At 36.0% G+C, this 19,802-nt stretch overlaps 2 protein-coding genes across 11 annotated transcripts in view; both read right to left on the bottom strand.

The window, feature by feature from the left end:
- Positions 1–967: 967 nt before the first annotated feature.
- LOC6643963 (elongation factor G, mitochondrial) lies at positions 968–3,616 on the bottom strand. The gene is made up of 3 exons (XM_002066882.3): positions 3,452–3,616; positions 1,347–3,367; positions 968–1,282 (listed from the first exon to the last, which is right to left on the bottom strand). The coding sequence occupies exons 1-3, from the start codon at positions 3,521–3,523 to the stop codon at positions 1,138–1,140; spliced, it is 2,238 nt and encodes a 745-aa protein (XP_002066918.1). The 5' UTR covers positions 3,524–3,616; the 3' UTR covers positions 968–1,137.
- A 376-nt stretch (positions 3,617–3,992) lies between these two features.
- Positions 3,993–19,802, bottom strand: part of LOC6643961 (sodium bicarbonate cotransporter 3) — a 28,457-nt gene continuing 12,647 nt past the window's right edge. For 2 of the 10 annotated variants that reach the window (XM_023176851.2, XM_023176850.2), the window contains exons 2-13: positions 15,404–15,507; positions 13,530–13,742; positions 11,868–12,338; positions 11,201–11,311; positions 10,657–10,824; positions 9,737–9,974; positions 8,727–9,672; positions 8,171–8,673; positions 7,796–8,108; positions 7,487–7,729; positions 5,964–6,220; positions 5,369–5,733 (exon numbers count right to left, since the gene is read on the bottom strand). In XM_023176851.2, coding sequence (XP_023032619.1) covers positions 5,565–5,733; positions 5,964–6,220; positions 7,487–7,729; positions 7,796–8,108; positions 8,171–8,673; positions 8,727–9,672; positions 9,737–9,974; positions 10,657–10,824; positions 11,201–11,311; positions 11,868–12,338; positions 13,530–13,742; positions 15,404–15,497 — 3,726 coding nt within the window. In that variant the 5' untranslated portion in view covers positions 15,498–15,507 and the 3' untranslated portion in view covers positions 5,369–5,564. Of the gene's footprint in view, positions 4,344–5,368; positions 5,734–5,963; positions 6,221–7,113; positions 7,730–7,795; positions 8,109–8,170; positions 8,674–8,726; positions 9,673–9,736; positions 10,038–10,656; positions 10,825–11,200; positions 11,312–11,867; positions 12,339–13,529; positions 13,743–15,403; positions 15,508–18,303; positions 18,600–19,802 lie in introns of those variants that run through there. The other 8 variants (XM_023176852.2, XM_023176854.2, XM_023176856.2 and 5 more) reach the window with 8 other exon arrangements.

The following is a 19,802-nucleotide window of genomic DNA, read 5'->3' as shown; positions in this document are numbered from 1 at the left end:
GTAGGCTTGTAGATACTGCAGGCGTTGTATATCTCGGATTCAGCCGGATCGGATCACTATATCATATAGCTCCCATACAAACCGCAAAGTCACGAACAGTGACTTTTCTCAATATCTTCGTTATTTTTTGAGCTATTGTCGTGAAATTTAATATTGGTGAGTTTATTATACATATAAACGACTATGCCAAATTTGATCAAGATCGGGTGACTATATCATATACCTCCCATAGGAACGATCGGTCGAAAACAGTGACTTTCTTCAATAACTTCGTTACTTTTGACGCGATTGCTTTCAAATTAAATATTTGTAAGTTTAGTATATCTGTTAATGACTGTGCCAAATTTGATAAATATCGGGTTACTATATCATATAGCTCCCATTGGAACGATCGGTGGAAAACAGTGACTTTGATCAATATCTTCGTTATTTCCTATGCAGAAGAAAAACTAAGATTGTTGGCCGTTCTTTCGCAAACATTAGACTTTTCAGATAAAACGTTTTTCCACTTTGATGGCTATAAGTAAGGAAAAAGTTACCAAAAAAGTTGCAAGGGTATACAAACTTTGACACGGTCGAAGTTAGCCCCGGCCCTCTGGTTTGAATATATTTTGACATCGACTTACTCTTGAAATCAGGAAAACCGATTGAATTATTTAAATTTTCTGATCTTGAAAATCTGATTAAATTATTTAAATTTCCTGATCTTGCACGAAAAGGATCTTTTTTATTTTGAGAAAACAAATTTGGCAACTTCATTTTTGGAAAGCTTCAATGACCCGAATCAAAACAATGTTGTCCGCGTAATTTTCAGAAATTTGAAAACATGTTACAAATAACTTGCCATTTAATATCTATTAAATAAAAACGAATTCTTAACAAATTTGTCCAATTTTGAAGTAGTTTCTTCTGTCAAGGAATTAAAAATATTAAGATTCTTTAATTGATTCTAGTCAAGCAATATTTTGCGATTTTATGCTGGCAAATTTTGTGTGTTTAGTTTTTCGTTTTATTATTAGCTATACAAAAATTTGTCATTACTTTATGGAGTGATTATCACAGTAAAAACTAAAAAGAAAATAATTTTTTTTTTTTGTAACAAGTATTCGACATTAAATACTAATAGTTATTAACAATTTAGTTCTTCTTTTTCTTCTTCTCGGCCTGGCCAACACCCTGCGACTCTTGATATTGGCGTACAATTTGTTCCTGCACCTCGGGCAAGCATGGAGAGTACCGTGAATATTCCATGGTGAATTCACCTTTGCCCTGAGTGCTGGATCTGAAAGAGGATTAGGGACAATATAAAGAATATGTTGTTTTAAAGGATTTTACGAAACACTCACCTCAATTCTCCGGCATAGCCAAACATGTCGTTGAGGGGCACCTCAGCATAGACAGTAAACCAACCTTCGGTTCCTTCAGTGCCTGTGATGATGCCATGCCTCTTGCTTAGATGTCCCATAACGGCGCCCTGGAACTCCTCAGGGGCAGTGACTTCGACCAACATGATTGGCTCGAGAATTTGCCACGAGCCATTCTGGAATACCTCCTTTATGGCGCCATGGGCGGCCAGCATGAAGGCCAATTCACTGGAGTCGACAATGTGATGGCCACCATCCTGAAGGCGGAAGCGAATGCCTGAAAGTTTGTGACCTGAGAGCATGCCCCTTTCAGCCATTTCACGGTAACCCTTCTCCACACCAGGAATGAACTGTTTGGGGACATTTGTACCGACAGTTTCGTCGACAAATTCCAGCAGAGTATTCTGACTGGGAGGCAGGGGTTCCATTATACCAATGATTCGGGCATATTGACCAGAACCGCCGGATTGTTTCTTATGCAGGTAATCGAATTCGCACGGACCCACCAAGGTTTCACGGAAGGCCACCTTGGGTTTTCCTAGAGTGACTGGACAACCGTATTCCCGTTCCATGCGCTGGGCATAGATCTCCAAGTGCAATTCTCCCATGCCCGAGACTAGGGTCTCTTTCACATCGTTATCGAAATGGAAATGAAATGTGGGATCTTCTTTGGTGAAACGAGCGATGGCCTTTGAGAAATTATCCCGATCTTTGGTATTATTGGGTTTAATTGCCATTGAGACAACGGGTTCGGGGACAAATATCGATTCCATGGCCAAATGGTTTTTGGGATTCGTTGTGAAGGTGTCACCCGATGCACAATCCACACCAAATAAGGCAAAGATATCGCCGGCAAACACTTCATTAACATCCTCCATCTGGTTTGAGTGGAGACGCACCAAACGAGCGATTCTTACTTTCTTATTGGTACGGGCATTGAATATATTGTCGCCCTTGCGTAGGACACCCTGATAGCATCTCAAATAGGTCAGTTGGCCAAAGCGACCAGCCTCCAATTTAAAGGCCAAACCCATGAAAGGATCCTTGCCATCTCGTGCGGGATTTAAGACAACTTTCTCCGGCTCCTTGCCTTCGTGTTCGATAAATGCCAGGTTTTCCACCTCTCCCGGATTGGGCAGATAGTCCAAGACAGCATCAAGCAATGGCTGGACTCCTTTGTTCTTCAAAGCGGTACCCACAAGAACCGGAGTGAAGGTCCTTTGAATGCACGTTCTGCGTAGAGCTTCCTTGATATCCTTTTCCGTGAAGGGTTTCTCTTCCAGGAAAAGTTCTCCGAATTTCTCATCGGCATTCGACAGATGTTCTATCAATTCTTGCCTTCGCTCTCCACTCTCTGCTCGCATATCCTGAGGTATTTCGTCCAGTCTGATGTCCATGCCATGATCTCCCTCAAAGTAAATGGCCTTCTCCTGGACCAAATCCACTATTCCCTTGCAATTACTCTCCACTCCAATTGGCAGTTGTATGAAGGCAGCATTGTGGTTCATTTTCGAGCGCATTTGAGAGAGAACACGATAAGGATTTGAACCCAGGCGGTCCAACTTGTTGATGAATGCCAAACAGGGCACATTGTAACGTTTCATCTGACGGTTCACCGTCAGCGTTTGACTCTGGACACCACCCACAGCGCACAGCACCAGGACAGCTCCGTCCAAGACTCTCAAGGCACGTTCCACTTCCACGGTAAAGTCCACATGTCCAGGAGTATCAATAATATTAATATTCGTATCCTTCCAAAGGGTGTAGGTAGCAGCCGATTGTATCGTGATGCCTCTCTGACGCTCCAATTCCATGCTATCCATCGTGGCTCCCACATTGTCTTTACCCCTCACCTCGTGCATCTCAGCTATGCGACCCGTATAGAATAGGATTCTCTCCGTCAGCGTTGTCTTGCCACTGTCTATGTGGGCGGAGATGCCTATATTTCGTATCTTCTCGATAGGTTTGTGCTCCGAGAATTTGGCATGCGAACTGTAGCCACACTATGGGAATTTACAAAAACAATTACATAACTAACCGGAAAAGCTGGAGAGGATTAGTCTCAGTTCTCTAACGTTTTCACTTACTTGACTCAGATGTTTCAGGGTGTTCAGCCGCAGCGGAACATTTCCTTTGCACAGGCGTGTTAGTAGAGACATTTTCCTGAGTTTTTAATTAATAAAAATGGAATATTTATATCTCTAACTTAAGCCACATTCAATTCTCTTCTCTTACACACAGGCTGGTCACACTGACGATCACATGTGTCCACTCATGTTAAATTAACAGAGCTCACGAATGATGCTGTAAAGTTAATTGTAGTCATCGAATTTTACCGCCTTCGTTGGGATTTCAAACGGACTAACTAAATGAAAGTTATTTTCGATTTAAAACTTTTTTTTTAAGTGAATGTTTTATTAAATAGACAGATGGAGTCTCTTTTAATACATTTCCTTAAAGGATTCTCTCATCATAAGATCCTATTCCCATTTCTTGGTTTCTATATAGTAAATGCACTTGCATTATTGTGTTTCGATTTTAGATACATTTCCATAAAACACAAAATTCTTCAGTGATAACAGTAATATACATTTATTTATAATAAATTCCAAAGGGGGGAGGTATTTCGCATTCATATTTGTTTGCATAAATTTGGATTTTCTGTTCTTTTAGTTGGTTTATTTGATATATTTTGTGTGTTGATATGTTTCAGTTGCAAACATAACATATTCTCATTTTTGTGCTATAAAAACGCACTGAAAAATAGATGTGGAAAATATTGAAGGGACGGCTTATACATTTACACAAATATATATAGACAGATGGATTCTAGACAGAGATCTATTTTGATAAACACATATATATTAATTTTATATTTAAACATTTGTATATACTCTCTATATCATTGACTCAAACGGATGTTTCTGTTGGTGTAATATATCCACGCCACAATTGCTTCGACGTATCAAATTTTGGGTTCTAAAAGAAGAAAAATGATTGATTAAGTAATATATTTCACTATTCTTAATACACAAAGTAAATATAGAGGACTAGATTTTTCACTATATACATACATATATAAAGGTTCTGTTTTGTTTTTTTTTTTAGACATCTATATAGACACGATGCAGTATTATGAGGCCATGAGTTGATATTTTAGTTGCTTGATGATGTTTGACGATGTTTTTGGTTTTGAGTGCTAAATGGGTATGATAGATAAATATATATATATATAGATATAGAAAGAGCGATACACATTGATGTACATACACAAATGGAAAATATAAACAACTAAAACTATAGTTTCAGGGGCACATCACAAAGATTAAACACGTAAATTAAAGTTGCAATTTAGATTCGGTTTTCTTTTTTTTTGGTTTTTCATTTTATTCAAATTTTTGTATAGTAATAGTTGTTATATATAACTATAGTATATGTGCAGGAGCAGGATGATTAACACATTTATGAGGCATAAAATTATAATACATGTTTTGGTTTACAACAGGCAACTGCATCAAAATAAATGTAAACATTAAGATTTTTTTTGTTTATTTTTTGATACAGTTTTCTGATTTACATTTTAGAAATCCTTTTTCCTTTGAAAAAGGAAACTCACTCAACTATTTAATCACAGCATAACCACTCCAATAACCAAGTTTAAGATGGGATTTTCAAAATCATACAACTATCTCGTTATATAGGAATATTCTTAATGATTTTTAAAAATTGACAATGTGTGCGTTTTTCATTATAGGTATGTTTCGTTTTTTTGTTTTCGTTTTATAAAAATTCCTTTAAAAATTGATTAACACCTATGTAAATAATACTTGTAAAATATATTGTACCTGAGCCCCAAAATCAAAGGAATAGTTTTTGGTTTCTACTTTATATAATTATATAAAGAGTGTGTATGATAAATGCTACCGACTGGCACCACTAAAAAATGTCTGATTTTCACTCTACTACGATTATATATGATGGAGTATTGGATGGTTCTTGTTTCGTTATCCAATAAATATCATTATTTAATTTTGGTGGAACCATTTAACGCTCTCATAATTAACTTTTATGGATTTGCGACACTTTTTACACTACGAAAGTTGTATGTGTTCTACATATATGTATGTATATAATGTTTAATGATGAAACTGTGTTTAGTCGGGGTTTAGTTTAGTTTCGTTTTTTGCCGACATTCCATGTTTAGACATGAGTTATATTCGCCGGATTCTCTTGATTGCAGGATCCTTCAAAATGGGATGCCTCCTTGCCTCCTGGCAGTGATTGTTGTTCGGTTTTTCCCTCATTAAATTCATCCACCTCATGCATGGGTGAGAGTCGGGAGGGCGATAGGGCAGCATTTGCGGTATTACTAAAGAGGAAGTAATTATACAGAGAGAGAGAATGGGAAAGAAAGAGGAAGAGAAAGTTGGAAATGCCAGAGATGAATGATTTGAGCTTATATGAATCAAAATAGTTTCGATTTCTAGCCATGAATGAATCGAATTGAATTTTATTCAAAAGGAGTTTATAGCCCTTTGTCTATAAAGCTACTGCTTTTAGCATTTATAGTGTTGGTTAGTCCTATCTGAATCAACTTACTGATTGCCATTGATTTGACGCACTTTAACAGTTACTGGAATGATCAATTGTTCCGATATGCCATTGCCATCTTTGTTGATCTGTTGCCAGACAGTTGTACGATTCACCTCCTGAGATATATTCATGGCTGGCTTATTGCCATTATTGGCACTACCATTTCCAGATAGGGGTATATGTATAGTTGTGGGTCCCGATGAATTATTGGCACTATAACCTTTACCAGGGGCTTGTTGTTGTTGTTGATGATGATGATTATCCTTCAAAAACAATATTTACTCAACATTGTAGAGATAGAGATGGGGACTTAACAGAAAGTTACAGAGGCAGAGAGAGCAGAGAGTGTGTGTGTGTGAGAGAGAGATAGAGAAGCAAAACAGAGCACGCTATATTCTAAAAAAGGGTGTTTGAAAAATAAGTGTTGTATAGCCAATTCAAAGTGTGTTTGTAATCAGTGTGCTAAAATTTTTCAACATTTTTGAATTTTGTTTTGCCAAATTTTTCTGTTTATTTTTTTGTGTTTTTTTTTTTGTTTCTTTTGTTTTTGTGTATGGAATTTTGCCATTTGTAATTTACAAATAGTAATTGTTTTCTTCTTCTTTTTGCACGTGTGGGTTAGTTACTCGGGAACATGTACAAATTTAATACATTTGGGGTTCTGACTTAAGACTAGACTTTACATAAATATCATATAACATCTATATATATAAGAGTATAAGTATATAGAGTAAGTATTTGTTTTTTTTTTGTTTTGTTTGCATAAATTTTGGGGTCGGGAAAAAGCGTAATAGTAGAGGTACAGTTGCGCTTGAGCGTTTTTGTTTCGATTTGTTTTTTTTTCTCTTTTGTGTTTCGGTTCATTAAAAATAAGTATAACAAAATGCAAAACAAAAAATATATTCTGCATGCTATAGTTACGAATATATAGATATATATATATATATAAGAATATAGATAGATATTAAAAAAATTTACAAAATACTGTTTACAAAAAATTAAAAACAAAATATTTTTTTTTTCCAAAATCAACATAGATGAAGAATATTAACAAAGAGTGAGAGAGATAGATAGATCAATCAATAGTTAAATATGTATATATATGCATAAAAACAACAAATAAAACTCAATAATAATAATATCAATCAAAAAACAAAAAAATATATCAAAAATCTAAAAACAAATAATTTCCATTTCGAGTGACGTTGGAAAAGTGCATAGTTGAGTTGGTGTTTTTCAGTGTTACCCTACAAAAGCAAACGGAAATGGGCAGCACTCGACTAAAATGTATAATTTTGTGTTGCATACTTTGTGCCGGTTTTTGTTTTTTTTTTGTTTTTTGTCTACTTTTTAAGCAAGCTACTTTGTGCTTCAAATTCCTTCTCATTTGCATTTGTGGTATTGCACTTGATAAGACTTAGTGAGCCACCACCACCAACAGCACTAGCCACATCACCATCAAGACTATCCTTGGGTTCACGTTTACCGCTACCCCCAAAGCATGGAATATATTTCTGCAAAAATCCCACCTCAGCGTCCAATTGATGCAAATCATCGGCCGCCGCCCGTTTTGTCATCTCGGGCATAATATCATCAAGTATTTTCAACTCCCTTCGCGTGAATACCAAATCCAATGATTTACGTATACCAATCATCACGACCAACATCAAAGGGAACAATATGGAGGTCTGTGAGAAAGATTTGATAAGCCACAATATGATGAGGCAGGCCAATTGTATGATTGTAAACAGATGGACACGCTTAATGGGAACCTAAAATAGTTTACATTAACAATAAATATTAAAGATCTCTTAGGTTTTTTTCGTTATGACAATTACCTGTCGCAGGAACATGTAATCTGGTTGATATTTGGCTGGCATGAACATAATCAATATACGATCGAAGAACTGTAGACCCTTGAGCGAGGCCACACCCATATAGAGGAATACACCGAATAGCACCGGCATGGGTATATAGCCAAGCAGCGGTGTCAATAGCACTGATCCTCCAATGGTCAAAAAGATCAAAATATGTGTCACACGCTGCTCGCGTACACCCAAAAATTGTGGTTTCTCGCCAGGAGCACTACATTCCGATTCCAATTTCAAGGAGTTCACATGATTGATGCTCAACACGGTGGCAGCCACAAACCTACAAAGAATCACAAAGCATCAGTAAACATTCAAAAGAACTAAAGCATTCTCTGATCTTACCAAGGTAAACCCATGATACTGCAAATGGCAATCAATATGGATAGAATAAACAAATCCAAATGATAGCCGCAACCCTTCTTTAGTTTATTCTCCTTACGATTCACAATAACCGCTGTAATCTGTTGATCCATAAATATCAGAATGGTACCCAATAGAGCTGGAAAAACTGCTATTATGGGCGACCACCATGGATTCCTCTCACTGAACGGTGGTATAAGCCATCCTCTTGTGCTCAAGGTGGGTTTAAATTCATGTGGCACTTCCAATTTCTGGGTATGCACACCCAATGAATAATCAAAGAAGCTCATGGCAAAGATGGCAATCAACACGGAGAAATCACTAATATATTGTCGCACAATTGATGGGAAGAATAGAGAGTTCTTGAAATCCTTCAAAATGGTGGATAAAATAAATGTGCCAGCACATAGAACCACAGACATGAGGAAGACGTTTTCCGAGGGTGGTAAACCACAATCGCTGCCCTCCAAAATGCCACCGTAGGACTGCAATAATGTGATTAGAAATTTATATTGATCAAGGACATAAGGACACTCACCTCACAGTTATCCCAATTGTATTTGGCATACTCTAATATAGTGGAATTGCTATTTGTTGGCGGTGTACAAACACAATTGTATATATCCTGATTGACTGGGAAATTCTTTCCAATGACCACAACATTCTCAATTGCCTTGTAGATGAAAATGAAGGCAATCAATGTGGCGAAATTCTCTTCGGTAAATCGTGTTATATAGCACACTAGGGCACTGGCATCGATCGCGGTCAGAACGAAACAAATGAAGGCGACCCACATGCCGATCCAGAAACGGAATGTCATATAATCCCAACCCATTTGCAAACAGAATTCATAGATAATTGACTCAAAAACCAGAACTGGACCGGTGGAACCCAATATTGTTAACGGCTGACCCGAAAAGAAGCCATAGCCCATGCCACACACAAATCCAGATACCAGAGATTCCATTGCCGCCATATGTTTGCCCGTTGCTGCGGATAGTAGACCGCCGAATGTGATAATTGGCGACAGGCAGGCAAAATAAAGGAAAATCCACGAGGCCACACACTGCATGGACAAAGCGTCCTTGAAGTCACTGAAATACCATGGTGTTTTGCGCTTCACATCATTGATGAGGCCACCGAATAGTCGTCCAGTGCGTGATAGACCCGATTCTTCGCGCAAACGTTGCTCTTCCTCCTCCTCGTCAATCTCCTCCTTGGGCAACTCTGGCGGACGTTTGCGTACCTCCTGAGAGGGTATAGCTGCCGGTGGTTCTATCCTAATTGTGGGATCCCATTCACCGGGTGGTAATACTGTAACAGCATCCAAGAATTCATCGACACCGGCTAGCAAATGATCGCGTTTTCGTGCACGATAGGCGACCTCGTGAAAGATCTCATCGGACATTAAAGTGGCCATGGCACGACCGATTTCATGGAAATTACTCTGACTTCCTGGCGGTCCAAGGAGTATAAAGATGAATCTGCAAATGCAAATGTTTCATATAGTCTTCATTATGAATTCAATTGCTCCTTCCAAAAACTTACCTAGTGGGCACGGGAACTTCTGTTAAATCGCCCATAACTGCCGCTTGACTCAATCGTATAAAGCAGGATAAGTTACGTTCAAGGAAGTCAACTTCACCAACCAAAATGTTACTGGCCTCGGCTCCTGGTGGAATTTTGCGCATAAAATGCGTATTGCCCTTATGTTGTTGTTCACTGAGTTCTGTTCCGCTTCCTTGACGTGCCATCGATTGGCTGCTGGGACTCTTCACCATATCCTCTGCGATGGCAGGCATTTTCAAATGTTGTGCAGATTGCAAATTTTTAGAATTAGATTTTTTCTCTAACGTTTACGTAACACAAGTGTGTAACGAGGTATATATATCGGGGGTTTAATCGGATTGATTGGATTTTGTGTGTAAGATTTTGTTGTTTTCCGGATTCAGGTAGTATTACAATTTGATATAATAACAACAGCAAATATCAACAGATATAGATGCGTGTGTGTGTGTTTGTGTGTGTGTTGGGGTGGGTTCCAAACCAAAACAGAATAGAAAATACAAAATTAGTTCAAAAATAGTTTTCATACAAAAGTGCTGGAAGAGAGATTGGAATTAAAAGGTATATATATACAAAAATAAGTGAGTAAGAAATGAAAATGCATGCAAATTAAGTGAAAGTTATTCTTTTATTATTAATGTTAGAAAGAGACAGACGTGCAATATGTATGTGTGTGGGTGTGTGGGTGTGTAAGTGTGATTTGATTTGTATCCGAACTACAAAACTAAAACCTTCTGCCAATCTTTTTCAAATTTCTTTTGTTTTTTTGTTTTTAACACGTTTTCTAACCTTTCTTCATGCAAATTTCGTCACAATAAACAGAGACATAACAGAATCAAATTGTTTTCGTTTTTTTTTTTTTTTCATTCAATAGTTTTTTTGATGTTTCTTGGGTTCTTTACCGAGCGTTCTGTTGCCGGGTTTACCGGGTACAGTTAGAAAACGTCCCATGCCACCGGTAGCAGCACTATTTCCATTTGTTGCAGTACCGCCCGGCGGTCCTGGCTCACTGGCCGTTAGCGATATCGGTGTGGTGGCCCCTAAAGCACCGCCTCCAGATTGATCTTCAACTGGAATACGAAAACGGGTAATACTCAGCTCTAAACACACACTAAGAACAAAGGACCACTCTAAAAACTCTCGTTTTAAACCACACACACACTCCTTCTTCTGTGTTTCATCCGAAAAATCCCTACAATTTCTAATCGACGCTGTGTACTTTTTGATTAAGTTTAAGAGGAGAAATTAAGAGAAGGATACTGACATTCAAAACGAAGGGGGAATAAAAGTATCACGACACAAGAGAGAGAGACAGAGATTGAGAGAGTAAAATTTTGTAAAACTAACGTGCTTTCAGTTTGTAGAAAGAGAGAGATAGAGAGATTGAAAGAAGTACAGTTTACTCAAAAACCAAAGAGAAAAAAAAGTGAGGTTAACTAATATTACTTGTGGCTGCTTGTCCTGCTGATCCTGTAGTTGAATGATGCTGAGGCGAGGCGCCTGCATGAAACCAGGTGGTAACCCCAATGGCACCCAGATGCATTGATGTGGTGTCAGCTTTGGTAATTTCAATTTAAAAGAAGCGGGTGAGTTTCGGTTATAACGGTTAGCCTGAAGTCTAATTATGTATTTGGCTCAACAACAATGAAATTATGAATAGATATGAAGCGTTAGATATGAGCTTGGTGCATAAGAGTTTCTTTTTTTCAGTTTGTTGTTTCAAAGGTGATCAAGTTAACCGAGTTCAGTTGGGTTTTAGTTTTTGTTTTTGCGGGTGCCAGGCAACTCATAATATTGTTACAGTTTGTTTTACGGTTTACGGTTAGTACCTGTGGGAACAGCGAGATAACAACCACGCTGATCCTTACTGGACATATATGTGCCGCTGCTAGGCGTATGGCCTCCATCCAGATGCAAGGCTTCATAATTGATTTGTTTTTGTTTTTTTTCGATGGATAATGCATAAGATAATTTGGTTATATGATTGAGATATGGATGATTTGTTATGAGCACACAGAGTGAAAAATTGCGTAAAAATAACGAACGAGTTGATCGAGTCCCTTGTTATCTAAACAGAGAGGGAGAGTGAGTGAGATGGAAGGACAAAACTTACTTTTCGTTGATGACTGATTCCGCATATCGGCCAGCGAACGTATAATGGGTAATCTTGTCTTTTTGGCATATTCATGCTGATGGCGATGTCGCCGCAATAAAGCATCCTTCACCTTATCCTTGGCTCCGGCAGGTAAAGTGCCAGCATTAACCATTTGATCGCATACCAAATCAGCAACCACATCCAAATTATGCGCCTCCATGTCCAGCATGACGGTGCCATTGAGCAGCAGGCTGCGTAATTCGAATAACGAATGCAGCGATAATGTGGCCACATGTGGTTTGGACCAACGATTGCCGCCCTCCTCCACATCCTCTTCGAATTTGATCCAACGTGCCGTCTCCTTCCATTCAATCTCATCGCCCTCCTTAACCAGCATTCCCATTTCAGAGAATAACGGATGGGAGACATGTGTACCATCATCGACATCCTCCCCAAGTATGAATTGCACACGTTGGGCTGGGGGAGTTACTGCAAATGATGAAAAGAAGTAACCATCATTAGCTTAATCAACATTTATCGCACCCTACTCTGGTGGGTGTGCGTCCAGTCGGGCTGTTTGCGTGCCAAAGTTAATTGGCTTCATAAGTTTCTGGCAAGGAAATGCCTGACATTTTGTAGTTAAGTTATTTTTTGGATCCGGAACAGTAGTGGAAAGTGTGAAATGGTTGAACGCTTTGCAAACTATTAGCTTTTATTTAGCTCTAGGGAACGACTACAACTGGGAATAGAAATGCTGCTAAAATGTTTAACGTAAGTTTAGGTCTGCCCAAGGTAAATAGGGGTTCACAAAAAAAAGGGGTAAATAGATAAACAATTTATCCTCGTCAAGAGTCTAATGTTAAATCATTAAAGTAAGACTTTATAAAGGTTTATTTAAGTTTGAGATAAGGTTAGGTTTCAGAGCTTAAGAAGTCTTAACAAACTTGAATACTTAACAGAGAACATCCTTCGAAAAAGAGGATAAGGAATAGACTGAAGTAACATTACTTGTTTGGAAAAAAGACCCGGAAATGTTTGAGTTGGGGTTAACCTTACCTAGGATAAGGTTAAGTCTTTCATCTAAGGGATCTAAGTCCTTAACCCTAACAAATTGTCTTTAAATTTGAACTACATTCTTTGAACTTGGAATAAAAGGACTGATACCCGAGAATAAGATTAGAAATTTTCCAATCAAGTAGCCTTATAATACCTTTCAACCTTATAGTTTGAAAGGGTTAAGGGCTTGAGATAGCGCTTGAAATTAGATAGCTGTATAGAAACCTTAGTTTAAATATACTTTTAGATAAAGTTGTTTTCATATTATGGTCTTGGGTATGCACAATAGAATTAATTTTTAATCAAGTGCCATAATGTTAACAGAATCTCATTTTCATAGTCATTCCGACCAGTAGGAATTGAAATTAATATGGACTATTTGCATTTGGCTTCATTCTCATTTTGCCCTGAGAGCTATAATTTCAACTCTTTCATTCATTCAGTTGTCGTCCTTCTACACTTGCACTTCCTGTAATTTGGTCAGCCTTGGGTGTACAGTGAGCATATACTGATTGGCTACATCAGTCAACCGTTTCGTAATTATATTTGTCATTCGACCAATCCCCCTCTATTCCAACACACGCGTATGTATGTAGTCAAGGTTATTATTGCGGCTACACCCACCTGGACGTTCCGCTTCCTGTTGCTTCTCACTGCTGCTGTCCTTGCCAGAGCCACTGCCACCGCCGCCGCCGCCGCCGGGTCCTCCTCCACGACCACCTACACCACCACCGGATCCAGTTTCCGTGCCACTGTGATGATGTTTACGCCTACGCTGGGAATGGCGTCGTCCACCCGGCACATGGACACCGACATAGACGGTATGGGCCCGATGTCCTGGCGAAATTGACAGAATTTCACACAAAATTACATTAAGAAAAATGCTTTTTAAATAAACGTCGCTCCATTCAATTATAATGACAATCAAAATCCTAAAGCCTAAAGTTCAATTATGTGTTTTTTCCTCTTTACACCGCTGATAAGACTTCCCGTCTGACTGTTGTTTAATCAAGGCTAATGAAAATTGAGATTACTTATACGCCGCGTTGACTCTGACTTTGATGATTCATAGAGTCGGCTCTTTGTCTGTTTCTCTGTGTTTGTTTGTGGTACGACTGTGTGTGTGTATGTATGTGTGTCTGTGTGTGTGTATGTTGTTTTTCTTAATTGTCAAATAAATTTATGTATATTACTTAATTCAAATCTAGTTCTTTACAGATTTCTATAACCCGTATGTTTGAAAGTCAAATGAGTTGACTAATTGTGGTATCATCTTAATCTTCATCTTTTTGTTGTAGTTTTGTAAATTTAAATTAATTATAGCTTGTAACAAGTTTTCTCTCCTCTCTCTCTCTCTGGCTTCTTGTTTGTTTCTAAGTGATCACCAAGTCACTTTAGTAGGTCGAATGTTGAATGCTTGGATTATTTAATTGGTGGGCGTCTAAATCTAAATGCAGTTGGTCTTATTTTGTTTAATTTCTAAAATATTACATAATTGCTGATAAATGTTATGAATTGTAAAGTATAAAGTTGAGACAAGAATCCTATGTAAATTAACTTAAAAGTTAGGTTTTAAAAAGAAAAAAAATTTTTCCAAGGGAGATTTTAGATGCTATGGCTTAAAACTGTGAATGATTAATGAACTCAATACTGAATATTGGATCTTTAACTGGATGTCTCAATACCAGCGGTATTTATAAAGAAAAAATAATTTTTCAAGAAACATTTTTTTAAGTGTATTTTTGACATGTGGACTAATTTTTTGGTTGAGAATCTTTTCTTTTCTGACAAGCACAAGTCGAATTGTTGTCGAAGTGACGTTGCCGAACCTACACGTGCATTTACAGTGTATGTGAGACGGCAGCGCTGCGGCAGAGCAAGGCAATAGTCCGGGGAATGGGCCGTGCCGACCACTGCTCTATACATAGAGAGCGTGGAGTCAGAATAACGAAATGGCAAACTGTCAAATAAAGTCTTCAAATGTATTTAACAGACCGAAGAAATTGTTTTAGACACCATAAAAAATACACATTCTTGCTTATTGAATAGCCAATTCGATCCAGTCGTGTCCCTCTGGCTCTTCTCAAAATCTTTAAGCCTAAAGCTACTAAAATTTGGTATAAAGATTCGATTCGTGTAGCAGGTAGACAAATCCAGTTTAGTTTAAATTTCATAAACTTTTTATATAAAATAGCAAATTTCAAGCTAACTAAAAACAAAATAAATTAATGAACAGTCCCAACAGTTTTTGTTATTGTCTAAACGTTCAATTTGTCTACGCTTATCGAGCATTTCATGTTATGTTCATTATAAAACAAGTCTCTAGTTTAATTTTTTGTATAGTTCAAGTTATCACATTATAATTAACACCAACGCAAAATATATATGAAATTTGTCACTTGTCTAGTTTTACCACTTCTAATGAATATTTGTTTAGACACCAACTAAAAATTGGTCTAACAATTTGACTGGTTTTATGTTGATATAGAAAAATTTACCTTCAAAATCATTTTCTGTAAATTGTTGAGTAAAATCTTCACCGCCTGTACGCGGATCCTTGGGAGCCTCATCATCACCACTTGAGGAATTCATGGTCCAGGGTCTGTAAATAGAGAGAGAGAGAGAAATAATTAATTGCAGACAAAGTGTAAATAAGCTTAAGTTTAGTGCCCTGCCCAAGTCTGGGCGGCAAATGCAAATAGTTTGAACCTAATTGAAATGCGCCATATAACGTACGTGTATTTATATAGCTGAGTGACCGACTAAAGTAAACGGCAAACAAAATGTACATAAATTAAGATTTAAAATTTAAAAAAAAGGTGACACTTCAGTTACCCTAACCATTACAAGGAATATTTGAAGAATGAGCAAGAAACTTAAAAGGGAATAAATATTACAGCAGATGACTTTGTTTTTTTATGAAAACAAAAAACATAGATTTGGTTTCTTAAGCAGATTCTTTCGTTTTCAAAAAATATAAATAGTTAAGATATTAGATCTACAGTCTAAACTAGTCTTAGTTATATCTTTAGTCTACGTTTAAGTAATTCAACTTTTGGTATGAGATCTAAATTTTCAAAAACTCTTATATTAATTCTTACTCCAATACAAAATCCCTGTCTCCTAGATTTGTTATATTAAACACTTCATTTCTTAAATTAATAATAGTAATAAATCACTTTTTTCAATTGAAAAGTTTAAGAGTATCTACCAACTTCTTAGAGTTTGAATTGCATTCTCTCTTTGAACATTGAATTTATTTGAATATATTAAACTTGATTTTGAATTGTCAATTGGTTGTCCATGATCTTTTGATTTAGTTTTTCAAATACTGCTCTTGTTATCCATAGTTGTGATACCCGATTTTAATGAAAGTGTAACACAATTCAAACTCAAGTCGCATCAAAACAAATAAAATTGACAAATGCTCAGTTGAGCTTCAGTTTGAATGCCATTGCCATAGTCATTCTGTCATTAATATTGACACACTCATTGTCACTTCCCACTCCCACGTATCTCACCCCCTATTAACTAGATGAGTTGTGAGCATTAGCGTCATCCTCAAATCAAATTTAGATGCATATTAAATGTCTTGACTTATTTAACAGCTTCCTACTTTAGCGGTAATTTGTAGTTGGTCTTTCGATGACAACATTTATGAATTTTATTGTGATAATGTTTCAAACTTCTATTTAGTTTGTTGTATTTTCCATAGTCACGTGCATTAGGTTAAATTGCAATGAAGATATCAATATGAGAAACGACTATTTGCATTTGTCAAATATATATATATATAAATATTATTTTGCTTTTATATACATTCATTAACAGTTTATTGTTCTTAATTTGTTCAACGTGTTTGAGTTTGGTATTGCTTTTTCTTTCCATTTGATTAATTTCAATATTTGTGTAAGGGAATTAAAGATGCAAAATGATAAATTAAACAAAACGTCAGTAAAACAAAAATAAATAAATGTGCATTTAGAAAAAATGAATCAGTTAGGTATATTTAATTGTTTTTGGGTTATAAAACCCCGACATTTTTGCAAATTTGTAAAATAAAATCAAATGAATCGTTAGTAATTTTATTCTGTATAAATAGTTAAATAAAAAGTTTATTCTGAATGTCTTTTTTATTTTTTTTTAAAAGGAAAATCGTAAAATTGATTTATGGAACCATATAAAATGAAATACCTAATTCATCATTATTACAAATAAAATTTTAAAGCTTATGCACTTCCTATTTTATTAGCAGTTTTTGCGAAAATTTGTTGTTTTTAGTTTTATTTGCCAAATTTATTAAGCGTTTTTGTCAATTATTTGGTAAGAATTCTTGCCTCCAACTGAAATTAATAATTCTTTTTTTTATCATTCTACATAAATTTATCTTTGTGACTCATTATTATAGTTTTTTTATTCTGGTGAAATATCAGAAGATATTTGTTTATTTCTTATCAGGTTTGATTATTAATTCATAATTTACTTATTACTCATTCTTAGTTAAAGTCCTGGAATATATCTAAAAATTTAAGAACACTTTGTCTTAAAGTAAAAATATTATAGACACGTTAGTGACAGTTAATTTGGTTTAACTCAAATCAGTATTTAACGATATGTAGATCTAAAATGACCAGAAATATCACTGATAAATTTGTTTCACAACTTTATCTCATATCAACTTAAAAATCCTGTGAATATTCATCCTTTCGATTACTGATTGATTTGGAAGCGTTTGATATATTCACTTAATTTTTCACTAATTTCTATATTTAAATTTGGCAAAAGAAGTTATTTCTAAAGCCCTGATAAGCATTCTCAGTTTATATAATGATCATGAGGTGAGGGCTTATGGAAAAAAATATAGACTAAGGTTTATTTTTATAATTTTTGTTTCATCTCATTAGACAGTCGCATTTTTTGTTATCAGTCAATCTAGTCTAGATTTAATCTAACAAAATTATAATAGACACTCTGCCAGACAGTCTGCCATTTGCCGGTGTAAACTGGGTCTAACCCATCTGTCTAATGATGACTAGTTTAGTTACTTGGTAACAGGCCAAGTGCAAAACCATTTACCAAAAAAAAAGTACTAATATAACTTAGCCAGTTAATTAGCTAAATGGTTGATAAAAACATTAGAGACATTGTTTAATCAAATGAATTTGAAGGTGTTAAGTAAATTTTTCATGCCACTAGATAAGCAAATTTTGTGCTAACTGTAATAAATTTTTATAATCGTTTTTTTTTCGGCATATGGCTGATAAAAAGATAATAATGTTCTATAAATTATTTTTCTGCTTAGCAAATCGAATTAAATTTATGATTTTTGTCATAATTTTCACACAGCTTTTTTGGTTATATTGGCTTTCGATTTCCCTGCTTTTTTTGTTTTACTTACAATTCAATGTATTCATTTTTATGGGCCATAACTTGAATTATTAGGTTTTGTTTTTGCTAGTCTTATCTCACGATGGTTTTTTTTTCTATTTATTTATCAACTGGAAACGATTATCAAAATAGTAAAACCGAAAATAACGAAACGAAGAAAAAAACGAAATACGCGATAGTACACAATGGAAAATGACAAATAGAGTTCCGTTTTTTGTTTTTTTTTTTTTTGTATTTTGTCGATTTTTATTTATTCTGGTCCGCCCTGTACGATATAGTACGACTCGTTGCGAGCCCTGGCGATTGCAGACTAACTAACTGGCCGATCTTCAAGCTGATGCCTTAACCCGCTGCTGCCAGTGATTAACACACACGCAGAGCGAGACGGTGAGAGAGATTAAGCACTGAGAGTGGCAAGAAAGAGAGAACGATCAGAGACAGAGAGTGGGCGGCAGCGGGGGTGTGAGAGGGAGAGACTTTGTCTAATCCCACTGGTTACAAAATGTGTTTTCAAATATCAATTTTTTTTTTCGCTTTTGCTTTAGTTTGCTTATCAATTTGCCTATGCGATTGTTATCAACTTTACAATAATTCAGTTCGATTGGAATTGAGAAAACAAGAATTAAAGTCAAGAGGTTCGCGATCGTAGTACCCTGTAATCCCTACACAAAATGCGCATTATAGTTGACTAAAGTGGTTTTAATCTAAGACACAGTGATCTAGATTTTTATTTTTTGGGGTACATCCGATAATTTCAGAATCGGTCTGAGATTTTGAAATATTGCCATAATAAGCGGAAATGTATGCCACATTTTTGTAAGAAATTTTCTCCAATGCTCCTACCTCGAAATTTTTGATTATTTTCAGTCTAGAATTTGTTTGCCAATGTCGAAGGTTCGCTTGAATAGTTCTGTGATCTTTGGTCCATAAGTTATTGTTTTAAGCACTGAACGCTTAAAACAAAATCTATTACACGAGCTAATAGAATTGTGATCCGGAATCAAAAAGGGCAAAAGTAAGCTCAGAGAGCTCACTAAGTAGGTGATCCAGGCTTTACATGCGTTTTATTTGATCCAAAATCTTTGTAAACCAAGCATTGGAATTACTTCACAACACATTTATATGCATATCGAATGTTTATTTTAATGTTTATTAAAAAAATTGTTTTGTTATATATTTTATTTAGTTAACTTTTAGTTAGTGACTTAGTTCGGGGTTTTGGGACCTTAAAGTTTTTACAAATCGAGGTTAAGATTTTTGTAAAGAAATATAAAAAACGGATTGGTTTTTCGACTGATGTCATGCTTCACTTTGCAAAGTGCGAATGAAAATTTGTCCTGAAAAGGGCTATCATTGAGTGGCCGAAATATATCCGAATAAAACCTAAAACGCACTTGACTTTTGTGTGTCATTTTGTGGCTTTTTGCCTAAATCCTTTCACGACGCTAATTTACAGTAAAGTAACACGTTTCATTAAAATCCAATATAAATAAAATAATATTAACTGTA

The sequence above is a fragment of the Drosophila willistoni genome, assembly GCF_018902025.1.
Source record: "Drosophila willistoni isolate 14030-0811.24 chromosome 2R unlocalized genomic scaffold, UCI_dwil_1.1 Seg167, whole genome shotgun sequence".
NCBI classification, from domain to species: Eukaryota; Metazoa; Arthropoda; class Insecta; order Diptera; family Drosophilidae; genus Drosophila; species Drosophila willistoni.
This window is presented reverse-complemented; position numbering and strand designations above follow the sequence as displayed.

Excerpts from the sequence above, each read along its gene's own strand:
- LOC6643963 (XM_002066882.3), bottom strand. The coding sequence starts at position 3,523 with ATGTCTCTACTAACACGCCTGTGCAAAGGAAATGTTCCGCTGCGGCTG. Across the intron at positions 3,368-3,451 it reads CCCTGAAACATCTGAGTCAA|TGTGGCTACAGTTCGCATGC; the intron begins GTAAGTGAAAAC and ends AAATTCCCATAG. Across the intron at positions 1,283-1,346 it reads GGCTATGCCGGAGAATTGAG|ATCCAGCACTCAGGGCAAAG; the intron begins GTGAGTGTTTCG and ends ATCCTCTTTCAG.